General features: G+C 37.9%; 1 protein-coding gene across 2 annotated transcripts in view; it reads right to left on the minus strand.

The window, feature by feature from the left end:
* Window positions 1-747: 747 nt before the first annotated feature.
* LOC577439 (F-box only protein 3) overlaps window positions 748-19,843 on the minus strand; it is a 28,744-nt gene continuing 9,648 nt past the window's right edge. The window contains exons 1-11 of one of the 2 annotated variants that reach the window (XM_030995226.1): window positions 19,634-19,738; window positions 18,610-18,726; window positions 15,984-16,076; window positions 15,145-15,302; window positions 13,495-13,706; window positions 12,420-12,524; window positions 11,429-11,550; window positions 10,470-10,633; window positions 9,438-9,521; window positions 2,445-2,558; window positions 748-1,458 (exon numbers count right to left, since the gene is read on the minus strand). In XM_030995226.1, the coding sequence (XP_030851086.1) occupies window positions 1,328-1,458; window positions 2,445-2,558; window positions 9,438-9,521; window positions 10,470-10,633; window positions 11,429-11,550; window positions 12,420-12,524; window positions 13,495-13,706; window positions 15,145-15,302; window positions 15,984-16,076; window positions 18,610-18,692 (1,266 nt within the window). In that variant the 5' untranslated portion in view covers window positions 18,693-18,726; window positions 19,634-19,738 and the 3' untranslated portion in view covers window positions 748-1,327. Of the gene's footprint in view, window positions 1,459-2,444; window positions 2,559-9,437; window positions 9,522-10,469; window positions 10,634-11,428; window positions 11,551-12,419; window positions 12,525-13,494; window positions 13,707-15,144; window positions 15,303-15,983; window positions 16,077-18,609; window positions 18,727-19,633; window positions 19,739-19,843 lie in introns of those variants that run through there. The other variant, XM_030995227.1, reaches the window with a different exon arrangement.

A 19,843-nucleotide genomic window follows, 5' to 3' on the forward strand; every position in this document is an offset into this window, starting at 1 on the left:
TATGCCCCTCCACCTGGCGCTATGCCTGGCAATGTCTCCCAGCTCGGTAATCGGTGTGTTGACTCACCACTCTGAAACTAGAACACTCAAATTTGTCTGTCATCTTGGTTTGAAAGTAATCTTTCTGATAGATCTCAATGTATAGTTTATAATAATAATTCCTCCAATTTTTCTTCTATTACATGGTATACCACAAGGTTCTATCCTAGGTTCCCTACTGTTTTTTAATTTACATTAATGATCTTACACCCAAAAAAAATCTTGGCAATTTTTTTTTTTTTTTAAGGGCGAAAAAGAGGGGTGCGGTGAATACACGAGGGCGGTTTATACAACGTTAATAACGGGTAAGTGAAGTATTTGATCTGGGCCCTGTTTCATAATACTAAAACTAGATGGACCTTCAACTGTGCACAGTCAAAAATGATGCCACCGCCATAGAGCCATTTCACAAACCCAAACAGAAGCAATTTTTAAAAGTTCAAGTGTAATTGTAGTTCATTAATAGGTTCTCAGAATATTTTGATTACAAGCTGTTTTTCATACATGTACAGTGTATGAGTATGACCCTTTGATTTTTTTACCTCATGGCCTTAAAATCTACTCCGTTCTTAGGCTCTGCAAGATACATACATATTTTTAGTTTGATGGTAATCTGTCCATCGTTTCTAATGATAATGTGATCACGAGCTATTTTTGCATACATAATGAGCCCCAAAACATTTGACCTTTGCCAGATACATACATGACCCAAGTTTTGGCAGGAATCCATCCATAGGTTCTTGAGATAACGCGATCACGAAAACGGGACGTACGGACAACCCGAAAACGTAATGCCTCCGGCTATTTCGTAACAGAGGCATAAAAAAGGATTAAGTGCGATTTTAAAATAAGAGGTATTAGAAATCCGAACGAAGCAAAGCGTTCAAGCAAGTCATGGAAAACAGCACCTCCTGCACCCCCTAATTTTTAATTTTGAAAATTGGGTGGATAGCGATTCTTTACAATGTTGATGTATTTGGATGCACATGTGGATTCATATAAGCACCAGAAAATTTAGCCCCTGAAACACTTCTGCTTTCGAGAAATAGAATAATCAAAATTTACTGGTGCTCCCGGTAAATTTCAAATATTTCAAAAAGCGCCAAAGGCCATTTCATGCTAACTGTGACCATGAAAATCTTAGAATATGCAGCTCTGATATATAATTTCCAAACAGGAATAGAAGCCACCATCTGTGCTACAACAAAGCCTTCATCAGCAGCATCATCATTTGATAAGGCTCCCTCGTCTTCCTAAACTGATTTGCGCAGTCTCAGTATTTGTCGTCTCAGTATTCGTCATCTTCATCGTCGATGTCCTCTTCCGATCCGTACTGCTCGTCATCGACGTCGCTACTGGAGAGGGAGATCTCAGGACACTTGAAGTGGAAGCGAGGACATATCACGTCAAAGTTCTCGCCTTGATAAAAGACATAAACATGATGTACAATTCAAATAGAAGTACAGTCAAACCTGTCTATAGCGACCGCCCAACGGAAACACAAACAGTGGTCTTTGTAGACAGGTTCTTTCAGTGAATGTTTCAATGAGAAACCATGTTCAAGGGGAACAAAAAATGTGGTCTTTGTTGAGAGGTGGTCTTTGTAGACAGGTAGTCACTAACTACTTTGACTGTAACAGGAGTATTGCACAATAATTAAACCGAAAAAGTGGGGTTAGGGTCACTTAATATTTAATGAATTAATATATCATGAAAGAGAAAGTCCACCCTCTGATATCATCTGCAGTGGAGGTGATTTAGTTTTTCTTTAATGATTTAACATAAATTTGCTTGACTCTTGAATTTAAAACACCCAATCCAAACATCCAATCATACAATAGGCAGACAGAAAAGACTAAAAACTGACTTGTTGATGAAGGTTGCTGAAAAACTGCAATTTTTGTATGAAATGTTACTTATTTTTTATATTTCTTCTACTGTACTAACTCTCTAACGTGCAAAAAATCCTGAAAAGATTCTCAAACCACAAAGAAATAAAACAGGCTTTTAAAAATCTTTCAACACAATCTTTGGAATGGTATATATCGCCACTTCATTGCTTTGTGACTATTCACATTCACTTAAAGTTTAATATATATTTAATAATATAGTTGGGAGAATTTAGGAAATGATCAGTTTTTCCCAAATTGTATCATTAATAATGGTCTGTTTTCACTCAAACTTTCAGATTGTCTTTAACTGTACATCTAGCATTGAAGTCACTACCTTAGCGCCATTTTCTCTCATGTGAACAATTTTACCAAGTCCCTTTTAATAATGTAATAAGTATAAACTTTTAGAATAAATGCTATTTTTAATATAGCTGAAAAATGTTCTTGCTATTTTTTCATCATATTAAACACAATTTTCAAAATCTTTTTCAAAATCTTATATGCTCAACTCACCAGTCTTGAGGTTGACAAAAGTGAAATGGCCCTCCATGAAGCCACCATCACTATCTAGTGGAGTCCAGCTGCAGTAAGAGAACTTGGCCCCCGGCTTCATCACAGGGTATAATCCTGTAGGATAAAACAGTCAATTGAAATAATACACAGCAAGTATGCTCTAGAATACATTAGCCCCTTGTTTCATCACTGTGTATACACCCTACAGGATACATGCAAAAGGCAAAAAAGTTTGTAATATTTGATATACTGTATATGAATGAAAATTTGAGTTACATTAAGCCGAATTGAGATAGTACATATACATGCATTTACATGCTACATATCCGAACAGTGTGCTTCTACTCCTATGTGATACAATTCTGATTTTGAATGATTGTGCATTTTGTGTTCCGGACACGTCTTTTCATGCCACCTCGAAAAGCATTGATTGTCTATGTGTAGAGAGGGAGGGATAAAGAAACAAAGCTGGAAATTAAAAAAAAGTATTTTGATGTGTACCTACAAATACTTTTTATTTCAGTAAATAAAATGTGTAATTAACTAAATGCAAAAGAACATTGTGAATATGTATAATTCTGTAAAGGTAAATTTTTCAAAATCATTTAGGGGAGCCTTCCAAAGTTGCGACTGTGCCCGGACGCGTCGGGGCGCGATGAATAGAACAGTCGCGTCCCAAGAGACGCATTGAGGCGCAAAGGGGCGCGAAGGGGCGCAATAGTCACCCTCACCTGTTTCTTGCATATGAAAAGAAACTGTCTATTGTTGGTATAAACCCGCTCTATTCTTCTTGCGCCCTTTTGCGCCCCACCAGGCGATGGAAGATTATCTCTCCCGTCATTGTTCTCGCTCGTGATGCGCGGTACAGCTTAAACGTGATATACAGGAAGTATTTGTCGGTCAAAGCCTGTCTTCCCCTCCTCCGGTTTTCGTTCTGATAAACATTCCATTGTTTGTAAAAAAAAATGATGTATTCTTCTCGCGTCGCGATCTATTCTTCTCGCGCCGTTTTGCGTCGTAACGGGCGGGGTATTATCTTTCCAATCATTGTGGCGAAGCTTTTCGATGTACATTGCTACAGCACAGCATGAACTTGTCTGGTGGGATTGTCTTTGTTTTGGGGGGCAATCAACACACTCGTTCATCTTGATCAGAATAAATTATGATTTATTTTTGTTGGGTTTTATACGCCTCCTTTTAATTTTTGTGACGACTGTATGAAATGTGAAATAAAGATGACTATGTACGATTAATGGTTGTTTAATTGCGAGCTTAATTGTCCCCAACAAAAACAAAATTAAAGACGAATGGTGTGAATGACTACATGTATGCCGTTATAGTCGGCAAATTGATTACTGTTTGGGTCGCTCGTGTATGTTTGTAATTTGAATGATTATCAACATATTTGTATAATTCCCACATCGCGATATGATTCTAGCGTCGTTAATAATGGACAAAGGAATTATCTTTCTCTCCCGTCATTCATATTCACGCTACGCATTGCACATCGCCACAGCCTGAGCTTGGAAGAATTGGAAGAATTTATATTTTGTCAGTCAAGTCTTGCTTTTTTTCTCCTCCCATGACTTGGTTCTAATACATTGAAGGTTTGCTCATTAGGGATAAGAAGGATAACATCAAACAAACGATCTACTCAAGATGACGCTCTTTTCATTTCACCTCGCTGTTTGATAAAAGTAGAGTTCTACGGAGCGAATACAAAAGAAAAGTTCGCTCTAAGGCCAAATAAAAAATTAAAAAATATTTTATTAGCGTCCTGTTTTTTCAAAAAATAGGTAGGGGGAGGCCCTCTTTTTTTCTTTCAAAATGGCCGCTCAGAATGGCCGCTCGGTACATTTTCCCTGACAGTCGGGCTATTTTTCAATATGGCCGCCGACATTTCGTCGCTGTTTTCACGAAGTGACGGTAGTGAAAAATTGCATTCACTTTGCGTTACGATTTTCCTCACTACCGTCACTTCGTGAAAACAAGGACGATTTTTTAATTAAAAAAAAAAATCAGTAATAGATCAATTTTAGCAGTGTTTTTCATTTTTTTTTTTTAATTAAATAAAAAAAAAAAAATAAAAATTCCACAAAAATAAGAAATAGGAGGCGGCCCCCAAAAAGGAAGCGGGCGGGGACGCTAAAAATGTATATTTTGTTAAGTTCCCTCAGGTAAAAATCATGAAATGCCGTGGCAGGATTTCACGCCCGAGATTTGCCTTCGAAAATTGCCCGTCCAAAAGGCGTTTTTAATCATAATAATTCCATAGCTCTTTTTAAAAGTGGAATAAATAGAAAACATATATAGTCCGGGAACTATATCGAGATTATAAAACATGTGTATCATGAAGATGTAAACAAAAAGCGTAGCCTGATGGTGATAAAGTTAAGCAGCAATTGGAAATGCAATACAAAACATTAATCAGTTCATGGTGATAATTTATCATTCGACTTCTACTTTGCGCTATATGTACTAAATGATCGCAAAACGGGCAGGGACGCAAATACAAACATTGATTTCTGCTCTAACATTCGAATCATTTATTCGTAGATTTGTATAATTAAGTGGCGAAAGTGAAATTTTGAAATCATAATGCACAGATACAAAAACATACCAAACATGTTTTGATTCTTATTCTAAAAAAAAAAAAGGCAAATTTTAAAAGATCATTTTAAAAGGAGGGAGGCGCTATAGCCAAGTGGTAGAGCAGAGCAGCTCGTAACCGGGAGCTCCCTGGTTAGAAACCAAGTCGATATGCTATGGTAAGGCATAACTCAACATTACATTTCGTTCGGAGAGGTCTTAAACCGCGCCGGTCCCCTGTTTGCCTAATTCAGAGCATACACATGCTTCATATAGCAGTCAGGAGAAAAAAAAAGCGAACGGTACAGGAAGCTACATTATGGATAGGCTTAAATTGAAGGTTTGACTTAACTAGGGAGAAGAAAGATAACATCAAACAAAAGATCTACTCATGATGACGCTCTTTTCATTTCACCTCGCTGTAAGTAGAGTTATTATGGAGCGAATACAAAAGAAAAGTTCGCTCTAAAGGTAAAAACATAGAATGCCGTGGCAGGATTTCACGCGGCCGAGCAAGGCTATTGTTTGATCGCTATAATTGTCCGACTTGCTATAGATTCTTGTTTAGCTACAATAAGGCTGCGTATTATGTGTGTGTGGGGGAGGGGGGGGGGGGCGAAGTGAACGGCCGGACCAAAATGGCAGAGGCCCATCAGGAGGGCTCCGCTCGCTAGTTATAAGGACCGCTATTCACTGGACAACTATTCATGAAGACCGCTATTCGTAATTTGAGAACATGGTCATTATGTATAAGGGTCATGAATTCGTAATACGACATCCCCCTCCCCAGAACTAAATAAATAAATAGAAAACATGAATAGATTAATAAACTTAACTAATGATACAATAACAAATAATGCCCGGTAATTGGGAATAGCCGCCTATGAGCGGAACAATGGGCGCAACAACTATTAGCTGCTCAAAGAGCTGTCTTTTGTCATTGCGTTGCAATAACAAAGTGCTTGTAAAAGTTACATGTACTATAATATCCGTATGCTATATAACACCCAATGTGAACATAACGTGTTCAGGCCTTATAACTATACACAGTGCGCGTTAAAACAAAAGACTTTACTAGCGCTAGCTAACACATTTGAAACGTCAAAACGTCACGAACAATTGACGACAAAAAATTGTTACTACAAATGCCACCACCAAAACAGTTTCTTCGCGAAGAAATATTCGATCGAATTTCATGTTTGGAACAGATAGGCGATTTCGAATTGTTCCATCTACCGAAACGTTTTGATGATGCAGGCTCCCGACAATACGACTATCATTTTTGTAATATCTTTAATTTGCAGATGTTTGTTTGTTTCGTATGACATATTTATAAACGCCCTATAATCTTATTTCAAGCAGAATCTTTCAATCTCTTTGATTATAAGTATCATTTTTAAATCACGGGTTTTGAAATACAATAGCTAATTTTGCGAAGATTTAGAGAACCTACGTTTCTATTCTTTAAATCGATCTTGCATGAGAAAGAACAGATTGATGATATAGATATATGACCTATTTTGATCGGATGACAGAACAAAATAAATGTAATATGAAACAAATAATGTGTCAAAACATACAGAAGGAATACAATTATACATATCGTTTTTGTTTTGTTCGTGAACAAATTAATATAATACAAGTATTGAACACATTAATGAACAGAAATGAACAACCATGCCAACGTCAACGCCTACACAACTTCGATGTTTGGGAGGGAAATAAACAATCAGAACAACAATGTAAATCAATGTCTTGTACGTAAAATAATAATAAAACATATCAGTAGCCAAAGTGCAAATTTTAGAGTCAAATCTTTCAAGACGAGAGCGGACGCACACGCGGGGATTACACGAATAACTAATGCGTAGGAACGGGCGCGAAAGCTTTTCTTTAAGCTCCCATTCAAAAATTCACAATTCACAAAAAGCGCTTCGCCGTTAAGCGTACCGCCCCCCCACCCCCCCCCCCCCCCAATGAGTGTTATGTAGGGTACGCATATGCATTTTCCCTCCTTTTGAAAACAGTCGCCTTAGTCCGGTGTGTAAAGTCAATACGGGCCGGATTTGTGTGTACTAGACGAGCCGGACTTTGGTGCGTGAAAAGTACCCTTTACCAGATAGTAACAATGAGTCTCCAAACAATAGCCAGATTTGATATTCATATTGTGAGCATGTGCTTAGTTATATCGGGATTCCCTGGTTATATTGAAGACGTGGGCTAATATCTGTTTGTCCAGTATTTCTCCCTGATTGTTTGACCACTCATTAAATTGCTATTGTCCATGCAGCTGACGTTTCTATAGGCTTTTCTACCCTCGGCGCTAAAGGGATTGCGGAAAATTTAAACACTATTTGTGTTTCTTGATGACCCAGTAAAAGAAGAAGAAGGGCTAGCCACCACCCCCCCCCAAAAAAAAAAAAAAATTTAAAATAAAAAGAAAAAGAATAAAAAAATGGCCCCAAAACAACACAATCATTATTAATTCCGTTTACTACTTGATACCAACACGTGCATGATAGATCCCCCGGATGGATCCTGATTTAGACAGTGAGACAGTTCTGTTACGAGAAGCAATTCAACGAAATGCCATGGTTTGTATTTGTTCTCGAACGAATCTAGAACAATTCAGCACAATATATACGTATTTTAGTTCTTCTCAACTATGACCTGGATCTAAAACTGGCCGCGGATGTAACCCCCCCCCCCCCCTCCCCCTTCTTCGCAAAGAAATATTCGATAAAATTCTTTGGAACAAAATGATAAACTAATTTCTTCTTGAGATATGTTCGAGGTGAAATTTCAAACATCATTTCCTGGTAACTCTCTTTTTTTTAATGCATGCTCTATTCTTACGATTTAGGCATAATTTACTATGTTAATTTGCAATTGATAATTTCCCTGGGAGTTTTGCGATATCCCCGATGATACGGGTACAGTGTATTTTATTTTGTTCGTAACATTAGTGTTTTGCAAAGAAAGAACATTCTGAAAATGAGCGTCTTCCTTCTAACGAAACATATTGATGATGTTCCCGACAATACGGATATCATTTGCATAAAAAAAAAATCGTAATACAGATAAAACGCTTTTTAAATCCAATTCAAGGAGAATTTACGACATTCTTGATTAAGTATCATTTTCAACATCACGGATTTAAAAATACGTTCTCTAATTTTAAGAAGATTTAAAGGATCTATGTATTGAAATAACAGACTGATGATATAATTATATGATTTATAATGATCATACGACAGAACTGTTTACAAGATGCAACGAAAATTAAAGAAAACAAAACAAGAAAACCGAAACATGCGATAACATCGCTAGAGGAAATATACACAATTTTAATGTGATATGAAACAAATACAGTGTCAAAACATGCACGAGGAAAACAATGTCAGAGAGAGTGGGGTAAGTATAAAATAAAGTTGTTTTGTTCGTGAACAAATCAATTTGTATTAAAATTGATATATTGAACACAATCATGAACAGAACAGGAGAAGATGAAATAATGAACAATCATGCCAACGTTAACGACTACAGAACTCCGATATTGAGAGTAAAATAAACAATCAGAATACACATTGTAACCAATGTCATGTACGTAAAATAATATTAAAACAAATCAGTAGCCAAAGTAATGCTTTTCAGAGTCAAATCTCGCAAGACGAGAGCGACACACAAGCGGGCACTACATGAATAACTAATGCGCCGGACCGGGCGCGAAAGGGCGCGAAAGGGCGCGAAAGCTATTCAAAGTTTAAGCTCCCATTCACAAATGTCAAGTGCTTCACCGGGGCGCGCCCCGGCGGGGTAATTTCGTAACAATGAGACGCCAAACAAAAGCCAGATTTTAATGAGCTGGAAACCAACTGAAGTCCTCTCGTATCCGACGCAAAAAGGCGCAAATGGGCGCAATAAGGCGCCTCCTTTGTTCTCATATCCTGCTCTGCGCCCCGACGCGTCGCGGCACAGTCGCAACTTTGGAAGGCTCCCCTTACATCATTCATCAAAGGTTCAATGCTGAAACAGAAATCGTGGTACTTTTCAGTTGTTTCTGAATGTCAAATCTCCCGATGTTTACTTTGCAGAATGCAGAAGAGTAAAAATTGTACACATTTAACTCTTATCCTGCCATAAAGAATACAGCCCAGTGCCACAGGGGTAACCCCCATTCTGCCAAGTTACAAATGCCCCCTGTGCCAAGTTTATTTTGAGATAATCTGATAATCTGCTAATACGAATGCAAGCATGCATGCATAAAACAGCTAAGCTGTGGCCCGCTCACATGAATTAAGCAGCCAATCGATAGGGCGCTCGTGTGTACAAAGCACTATAACGGTAGCGTGCATGCGACTTTATGGCAGGATAGGTGTTAAAACATTAACATGTTCTACTCACCAATAACAGCCTCTCCATTGACCTCATGGTATTGACCCGACGAGTCTGTGATCTCCCAATGACGACTCAATAATTTACATGATCCTAGGTTAAGAGTAAGAACACGGGAATGGATTTTACAGATCCTAGGTTAAGAGTAAGAACACAGGAATGGATTTTACAACTAATCCCTGTCTACCCCATCAATTTGGTAGAAATCCAGCTCAGAAAACTGACATATATCTTTCGACAATTATCCGCTTGGACAATGATTTGGGGGAGGGGGGGGGGGGATATTGCAATGGGGGTTCATTACCTTGGTTTCTCTGGGGGGTGTTTCACAGAGCCTTTTTTTCAATGACAAATGACAAAAGTCAGTGACAAATCTGCTGATGACCAATCAGAAGCAAGGATTTTAGTAACTTATAACAAAAACTGTCATTTGTCACTGATGACAACTTCTGTGAAACACCCCCCTGGTGGATAGCTGGTTAGTTTTCCAGATAAATGCTTTTATGACTTGCTATAACTGTATTATATCATTGTTTTTTGTAATATGTATCGTTACAGATCTACATGTATAAAGTCCATTATCTGACACCTGGGAGTTGTTTTGCAAAACCGTTAGAAGTAGAAGATCAACGACATCTCGACGCTGTCACTCAACTTGTCTGCTAAGTGTTTTACAAAACAGTCCTAATAAAGACGAGCAACAAATTCTCTGGCAAGAGACTTGTTGTGACTCCAAAACTGTCATATTTTGTTTAATGCCATCACAAGTCTATTTTAAGTTAGTCTACGGGCAGCGCAAAAATGAAAACTGCACATTTATTTTGAAAATTATTTCTCCAAGCTCTCACTTTATTAACAGTTGTTATTGGTGCATTACACAAGCATGCAAACTGTTCTTATAATATTTTGTCGCCTGAACTATCATTTGTGCAATGGCTGTCTTCAAGTTTTACATTTTACAAAAATTTGAGTGAAAACCGAGTCTCATAATCTCTTTGTGAAATTTAGGATAAATCATATGAAATTAGAAATACTACTTACCGACTGGAGGTACATTTTCATCCATCGTCATGGAGATCTGATACGCAAACAGAGTCCTCATTTTATTATTCTTCCAGATGTGACTGAGACAAGGCACAAATGATGTTGCCACGGTAACCTTCACATCTCTCGTGACTGCCACACAAGTTGGTTCATGGTAAAACCTATGAACAATTAGAGACAAAATATCTTAGCAGGTGAATGAAGAAACAAAGTAAATTTACAAGAAAAAAGAAAGGCAAACAATTGTGTGCTGTGGATTACTCTCATTTTATTCTTGAAATGGTACGATTAATTCTCCTTATCCTGTTCTTTTCTGACGGTAGACCCCTGTCCTTTTTTTTCCCCCATCAAAATTGAAATGATATCTGTTTTTATTTTTTTTGTTTACCTTCTTCCTTTCTTATTTGATTTTATACTCTCTCTCTCTGTTTCCTCTTTACAAGTCATGCCTGAAGTATCAGACATCTTTTTTCTCTGATTATCAGATTTACTATCATTATTGGTCAACTCCAAGTGTAGACACAGAAGGTAATGTTCTGCCCATTTGATAACAATGTTATCTAAAATAAAATATTAGATCTATATGACTTTGATGAAGGGTTGATAAAAAAAACTTGATCATGTTTTAATGTTTGTTGAATTAAAATTGAAACCAGGAAGTCATAGGGCCTGAAATCAATGATAAAGCTTCATTCGGATATGACGCAACAAACCACTGTGTTTTAAAGACCTAAAGTGTAATACGCTTCACATTTCTGCTTTTTATAACAAAGAGTTCAGTAATTACGGGTAGGACCTTTTTTACGTACTGTTGCAATTCATTTACAAATAAAAACAAAACTGCTGCAGCGTTTTCAAAGCAGTTTGCTGCGTCATATCTGAATGAGCCTTAATCCTGAAAGCTGGCATCCCAGAGTGTGATAAAACAAAGTAAAGAATCTTGTAGGCCGACCTACCTTGTAATTTTAGACGAGTCAACAATGAGCTCTGGGTCCTCAAGCCTGGTGGCTAGTTTCTCTAACCACTCCACGTAGCTGGATGCCACTACGAAATACCCTGCAAACTTTTGTCTCCTCACCTTAAAGATATCAAAGATAATAAAAAAAAAATGATTCTTCTTGTTATTACAATAAAACCTCATTATATCAAATGCTTTGGGACCAGGGAAATTACCATGCTTTCTTGAATTTTGTTATATCAGGGCCCTGTCTTACAAAGAGTTGATATTAATCGCAAGATATTTGCGATCGATATCAATTGCAACTATGTACATAAAGGATAGGGAACTGCAAACTTGCGATTGATTAGAAGACTGACGATTGATTTGCATCAATCGCAACTCTTTAAAAGACAGGCCCCAGGACTAAAGAGACAAAAGAATATGAAGGACTAGGATCAGCATATTTACCTTGATTCTATGAGAAATTGTATTCTCTGTATTAAACAATAAACAGTGCACATTTGAACAACAAGATAATCTAAGCAATTACCCCCTCGTTAATACGGCCCTAACCCGATTGGAGAAGAGAGCCAGGAGCAAATATTGCTAGAGCAAGTAAGTGATTGAGAGAGCATATATTCTCATTTATTTGTTCCGCTATGTACAATTAAAAAAAAAAAGTTAACGGTATGTCATGCATAATTTCATGTTTACATCAATATATTTGATAACAGAGTAATACATACATATGAGCTAGTAATACAAAGAAATACAAAGAAATGAAAGAAAAGGGTGTCCCGAACAAAGCTTCAAGAGCTTGTCAGGAGAAGATCACCAGAGCAACAACGAAAAAAGAAGATACATGTATATCTATACATTAAAACAAACAAAAACAAAAAATTAAAGAATAGTTGTATACAAATGAATCATGCTAACGACAGCCGGAAGGGGTGTGGCCGTTGCGACGCCACACTCCAGCGGAGCACCTCACAGGGATGATGTCTTACCTGGGTGAGATAGTAGACGCATCCTATAGGCAGCCCTGGTTTCTCATTCACACACACAACCTGACCATAGTTTGTGTAGGGACACCAACTCAGTGCTAAGATACCCTAATAGTGAAGATAACATGTTATCATAATAACATTAATATTAATAATGAACATTAATGTACATTTGCATTTGGCTACAAATTATAGAAAGAATATATGTACAGACCTGTAAATGCAGGATTGACAAAGAATGAAGAAAATTATTTTTTTTCTTCTTCAATAGCTCTCTTAAAGGTACTATGTCCCTTTTGCAGCCAACCTCAAATTCTGTAGAAATTTGCAGGAATTATGAATGTCCTCTCTGTGAAATTGAACGTCAGCAGTGTCCTAATATTCAAATTATGCAAGGAAACCTGTTTACTTGCTAGAGTTCACTGTCAGACACTGTTGAGTGACTGACTGGCTTTTTTTCTTCTTTGGTAACAACATACATAAAATTAGCTGTAAAGGGTACATGAGCATTTGTCTACATCAATAACCTACTTCTTGTGATGACCAAAATTAAACTGATTGAATCTTTGCGCAGCATAAAACGTATGACCATTCGGTACAATGGTCTGAAAATCAAGACTATTACTTATTGGCTCTATAGCTTCTAAGTCGATTTGACAATAGTCATTATTTTCCAGCCCCACCTTTTTTAGGGAAGTTCTAAATTAGTATTATCTTTCAAATGCCGTTGGAATTTAACCTTTTCATTTTTTTTGGCCTGCAAATGGGACATTGTACCTTTAAAAATAACTTTTTTAGTAATTACAGGATCCCAGCATTTCATGAATAAAAAATTCCCAATTTTTTTCCCAGGTGTAGTTTTCGAATTCCATGATCATTGTTTACCACATTTCCAGTATGAAATGCCTCAAAACATCTCCTAAATGGATGTGGGACATTATATAATATCAAGAATCTGACTACTTTTTATTTTGGGTCAATGAAATTCACAACCTTTTCCCCTGATTTCCTCGACTGGTTCTCACTAAATCATTATTAAGCATAGGCAATTCAAAAACATAAGAGACGCAGGACTCACTATCTTTGGCAAGACGTTTTTCACATTGAATGCCAGCGGCACGGCCACCTCCATGCTGTGGTGGTCATAGACCTCCAGATTCCCTAGAAGGCACCCCTTCCCTGGCACAACGTCCTGGCCGTTATGGATGAGATAGGAACAGGCTAGTTCCAGAGGTAGAGGGCAACCCATCATGGTCTCTATGGTGTCCAACTCACTTTGCTCTACAGGACCTGATAAAAGAGAAGGCAATCAAACATGATGTAGCATCCATATGTCCATGATCAGAGTCATAGAAGGTCGTATAAATGGAAAGAAGAAGAAGGGAAGACCTCGTAAAGACTTTCTAGATGATTAAATCACAGAATTTAGAGCAACAAGATATGAAATGCTGAAACGGATGGCTCAAGACCGAGGTACTTGGAGAGACACTTGATATAGGATTCTGATTGGGTCACTGAACCTGTCATAAACTGACAGATCACTATTGATGATGTCCATGAAGACTGAATTTTGTTTTGTGTTTCCTATCTTCCTTATCGAATAGAAGGAAACTGGTACGTATATACAACAGGCCATTTTTCTTGTGATCCATTATAGTAATTATATTCCATGATTGACTGATTAGTGAATTCTTGAGATATGACAAAAATGTTTGTGAAGCAATTATTCACAGACAAAAGTATATCAAATTCATATTTGGTGAAAAGTTTGAAATGCTCTACATGCACAGTACTGGAATAAAAAAAAAAATATTATCCCAATCTAATGAAAAATACAGACACTGAAAGTTATAATAATAATATAATAATGTTTTATTTACCCAGGGTAGCCACTTCAGTTAATATGAAACTGTTCTTCCAGCGGGCCCTGCATAACATAATATGTTATTACTACCCTTCTCCAATCTAATATGCTGAGCGCCTAGCTAGAAGGCAGAAAGTCCCATTATTATAAGTCTTGGTATGACTCGGCCGTGGTTCGAACCAATGACCTCCAGTTCATGAGGCGGGCGCTCTAACCACTGAGCCACCATGCCCGGTATAGTTAATGTACGATAATGGAAAGCTACATGAATGTAGGCTAACTACACGTGTGTACATGTACATGAAAATATCTTTAACTTTCACTGGGCAGTTTGATGAACCATCAATATTTAAATGTTGTTCAGAAATGTAGCGGTGAACAGCTGCATTTCTTTCTAAATGACGACGTAAAATGTAATATGCTTCACATTTCCTATCTTATTACACAGAGCCATTTAAAGAGAATATGCTGCAGCAGGTGCCATTTACTTACATGGTTAACAAAAAGTGGTAGTAGGAGGTAGGATAAGTAGACTTTATCGGATATGCTTATTAAACTTATTTATCACAAGGTTAATCTGCCATGAGGTCCATGAGCCTTAATCACATGCACATTTCCAACACAACTAGAAATAGTTTGTATTATGCCTCAGTCACACCTTTGCGTATTTGGGTTGTGTATTGCTGCATATTTATGGCTAGCCGTTTTAACATTCATTCCTATTTCTTGATATCAAGAAATAGGAATAAATATTAAAATGGCTTGCCATAAATATGCAGCAATACACAACCCAAATACGCAAAGGTGTGACTGAGGCATAATTCTGAACACTTCTAAAAATTGTTTATATCTATATATCGATACCTCTGAGAGATGTCCTGGTGCCTGGACTCCTTTCCTCCAAGGCCTTCTCTATCCTGTTCCATGCAGACTTGACCTTGACATAGCAACCCATGTATTTGCCCCATTTCTTGTGCCAGGCAAAAAAGTTTTCCTTCCATGAATCTGATGAATGCGTTCTCCTAAAGAGAAAAAGATATTGAGGGGTTAGTGACACAAAGACGTAACTCCATTTTGGCCATTTTGAGAAAAAGTTGTTTATGTGTCACTGAGCTATGTTTCACCAGCCATTGACTTCAATGGGGTGTTGGGTGGAATTAAGTCTTTGTGTTTCCTGGAAAGCCCACATTTTTCTGAACATTTTGATATGAAATACTCATTTTGGCAAAATATGGAATTACGTCCTTGTGTCACTGAACCCTCGATTTGAGGAAAATCAGAATTCCTTGTTGAAAGACTGCCATACAAGCATAGCTTTAACAAAACCCAGTTCCCTGGTAGTCTCGCAGATATACATGTAGGTATCCATGTACAGTAAGACCGAAGCCCTAAAATGTCCAACTTTTAACAAGGGGGCTGTGTATAAAAAATACTGTAAATATAAATCTGCCCCCCCCCCCCTCCCCCAATCTTATGATAAGGAGTAAGATTGTTTTGTTGCAAGGTTTAACGGTTTGCTTTTCATTGACTGCACCATCATTAATCAGCATTTTGTATTCTCTCGAGTAGCCAAAATATCCAAAGCACCACATCCATTACTCTTTTCTTCATTTAAATTTGCTACCATGCATTACTTCCTGGACTTGATTAAACTTTCTTTTAAGAAAAAGTAAAAGAGGCTCATGACAATTATTAGAACTCACTCTGTGTCCAACCAGTATAGGACTGAAAGCTTCTTCCAGATGTTCTCAGAGTTTGAAAGCTGATTTAATCTTTGGCATGTGCATGCTACACACCTGTATAGGGTCAAACAAAAAATGAAACAAATTACTGCATTTAAAGTTAACAAATGTTCATGTTCCAATGGAGTGGATTCATAAATATAAAAGCACAGCTTCTTTCTCTAATTTGAGAAAACAGATTCTTGCCACAGAGTGTTGTCCCCCTGGAGATTGCTATCAAGGTCTGCAGGGGGAACATCTATACTGTTCAATCAGTAACTTTATAAAGCCAGAAATTAATGCCATCCTCTCAAAGAAATACAACATATTCACATACTTAGCTCGTTAAGTTTCCTGAAAAGCAACAGTCATTACTACAAAACACAAGAAAATTTGCCAGTGTTACATCGTATAGCTGGCAAATGATGTTTATAGACAATAAGTGGGAACACTAATTGTTATCTGGCATGCGTGATGGAATTATCCAATTCGGTTGCATCAAAGGTGTTTAATTTGAATATGAAAAGAGGGGATACAAAATAAGGGTGCGGTGTATAGGAGGAGTAATCTGGCCTTCCAAGGTCCGCACACTAGCACGTTTTTTTAAGAGTCTCCAGCTACATTACGCCTATTTTCTAACATGGATCCGGCAAAAGTTTCTGAACTCATTGATTCAAAAATTAAACCAGTCTCAAAATAGATTGCTAACGGACTTGGACAGTTCAATAACTAATAGGTCAATCAATTTTCACCAATCTATTAATGACAACCGGAAAAAGTCAGTGCCGCACAAGTTGCAAAAATCGAAGAAATGCACACCAAAAACTTCAGCAGAAAGGAAACGGAGCGACATAAAGTGAGCGTAAAATTCATAGGAAACTAAAAGAGGCCGAGGATTGTCTCAACGATTCCAAAAGATACGTCAGGAGCTGTCGCAGGTGTGAAGGGCAAAATCATCGAAGGTACAGTTCACCATTAGAATGGAAGTTGGTTGCTGAATATGAAGAGGGAAAATGCTAAGAAATCTGTTTTCTGGCACTCTGGTCGTATAGTTAATACATGTATAGTCATCGCAGCGGTGTCGTCAGCTTCATTTCTAGAGTGGCGGGAATTTCAAATCGGGCCGCACTTGGCCTGGTGCACCGGACAGGCTGGTTAACTGGACGCCTATCCTTGTATGTACACGGCGGACCATATTTCAGACAGTGACTGATCAATAATTTAAAGGCGATACCATTTATGCTCCTCTGTATTTTTGTACCGTACCATTCAACTTCAGTTGGTTAACAGCTTTTAACTAAGGTTAGACCAACCTGAAAACTTATCATTGCAATTTGCACTCCTAACGTCAACTTACTAATCATATTCACTCTAGTCAAATTTGTTGCCCATAAAAAGATGGCTTTGGGTACCTCTTCGGGTTTGGGAAGACAATGGCGAGTCATTTGAAACTGCCCATGATCAAGATCATGACCATGATTTTCTTTCCCAAAAATCATCTGTAGAGGAAATGGACAATCTAGACAGTGAGAGGAAATAATGAATTTTGGTATACTGTCAGTCTAAAACTTGAGTATTATTAGTGCCAAACAGAGTAGAATGGAAACAGATAAAAGTATGAATATGGCTTTATCCATGTCTTCTCTTGATTTTTGTTGAGACTTTGCTGCTGATACGGAGATCTAAAAACAATAATTATTGGCAAGACTTTGTTGCTGATAGGAGGATGATGGAGGAGGAGGAGGAGGAGGAGGAGGAGGAGGAGGAGAAGAATAAGAATAAGAATAGAAAAAGAAAAGATTGTGGAATAAGAGGCAAATTATTCTTTCTTCAATTTCACGATCAATTTACATTCACTTGTGAATAGTTACAAATAAGATTACAAATTCTTCTAGGAGTTCATCGCAATTTTCAGTAAATAGATTGCACAATATTCCATCTTCCTTGTAATCTCTACCCATTTTTTTTCTTCTTCTTCTGACCAACTTGAACTACACATTCTATGTGGATGAGAAGAAGAACAACAGCAACAAAAAGTGAAAGAGGAGAATGAGGTGAATGAGGAGGAGAATGAGGAGGAGGAGAATGAGGAGGAGGAGAATGAGGAGGAGGAGAATAAAGAGAAGGATAAAGAGGATAAAGAGGAAAAAAGGAGGAGAAAGAGGAAAAAAGGAGGAGAAAAAGGAGGAGAAGAATGAAGAGAAAAGGGAGGGGTAGAATTAGGAGAAAGAGGAGGAGAATGAGGAGTAGAATGAGGAGGATGAAGGAGAAAGATGAAGGAGAAGGATGAAGGAGAAGGATGAAGGAGGAGGATGATGAAGGAAAAGGAGGATGATGAAGGAGAAGGAGGATGATGAAAGAGGAGAGGATGATGAAAGAGGAGAGGATGATGAAAGAGGAGGATGATGAAAGAGGAGGAGAATGAGGAGAATGAGGAGGAGGAGAATGAGGAGGAGGAGGAGAAGAAGGAGGATGAGGAGGAGAAGTAGAATGAGGAGTAGAATGAGGAGAAGGGTGAAGGAGGAGGAGAAGGGTGAAGGAGGAGGAGAAGGAGAATATAAGAAGAGAAGGAGAATATAAGAAGAAAAGTCTGGACTAAGAAGCATACCTGACCAGACATTGCATGTCCAGATAGTCCAGGATCTTAATGATAAGCTCATCTGGAAGCTCTAGAAGACAGGCTGCTGCCATGCTGAATTAAAACTGTTGGAGAGCTGCTTCTGTCCTGTGAAAACATTCAGAGAATAAGTATAAAATGTGAACTTGAGAGCAAAACTGAAACAAGAGATACATGTAGCATTCAAATGGAGAGAAAATATTAATGCAAGACTAGATCTAAGAGCATATAGAACTGCAGTACAATACAGCTCAGAAGTAATTTGGCATGCGGGATCTCCACGCCGGAGTTATATGGGTCAAAAATGGATACGGAAGTACACTAGCGCCCATATCTACGCATATCTTTCTTGCTCCCTCGACGAGATGACTCCACCCAACAACCCCCCCCCCCCCCCCCTCATTTCTCTCTCTCTCTCTTACTCCCAATAGATATCTAATAATAATTAAATAATCTAGTTTTAGTCCACTCCAAATTTTATTAAACCGAAAATGGAAATTCTTTTTGCCCAATGCACCCCTTTTCTCTTATGCTCTTATTTTACCAATCATCATGCCAATGCATCCCACTTCTTTTGTTTCATTTTCTTCTTTTATCCTTCTCTCTTTTCAGTCTTTTCCCTTTTTTTTCTCTCCTTTTTCTTTCTTTCTCTTTCTTTCTCTTTTCTTTCTCTTCTGTTCTCCTCTTTCCTTTCCTTTTCTTTATCTTTTCCTTTCATTCTCAACTCTCATTTTTCAGACGGCAGCGCAATTTTACCCTCGGCCTTCCTATACTCCTACTAAAATATGTAGCTCCTCCGCGATCAGGTGAGGCGAGGCGGGGTACGGGGTGGAGCTCCGCATAAAAGCGTTGACTTGGTCTTGTGGGGGAGGTGCAAAGACGTTTAAGGTGCATGTATCTGCGCGGTCTAAATTTTGGCTGGAAAATGATATAAATAGTCTCCAAATAAGCTTCTCTAAGTTCTCTTCAGTCCTCGAGATCATTAACTGTTTTAGTGTAGAATGGATCATCTCACCTGAATCAAATGTAGATCTATGGAAACTCTTCCTTCTCAAATATAAGGCACTTCAGCTTTAAATATTAAAAACAATCTCTGACCTTGTTTTCATTTGATAGACAGAAGATATAAGAGCGCCTCTTCTTTCATGCCATAGAGGGTTTTGGTCGACGCTGAAGCGTGCGCACAGAATTCAGTGTGATTCAGTATTCAAGTTAGATACTGTAG

The sequence above is a fragment of the Strongylocentrotus purpuratus genome, unplaced genomic scaffold, assembly GCF_000002235.5.
Source record: "Strongylocentrotus purpuratus isolate Spur 01 unplaced genomic scaffold, Spur_5.0 spur5_scaffold_21, whole genome shotgun sequence".
NCBI lineage: Eukaryota > Metazoa > Echinodermata > Echinoidea > Camarodonta > Strongylocentrotidae > Strongylocentrotus > Strongylocentrotus purpuratus.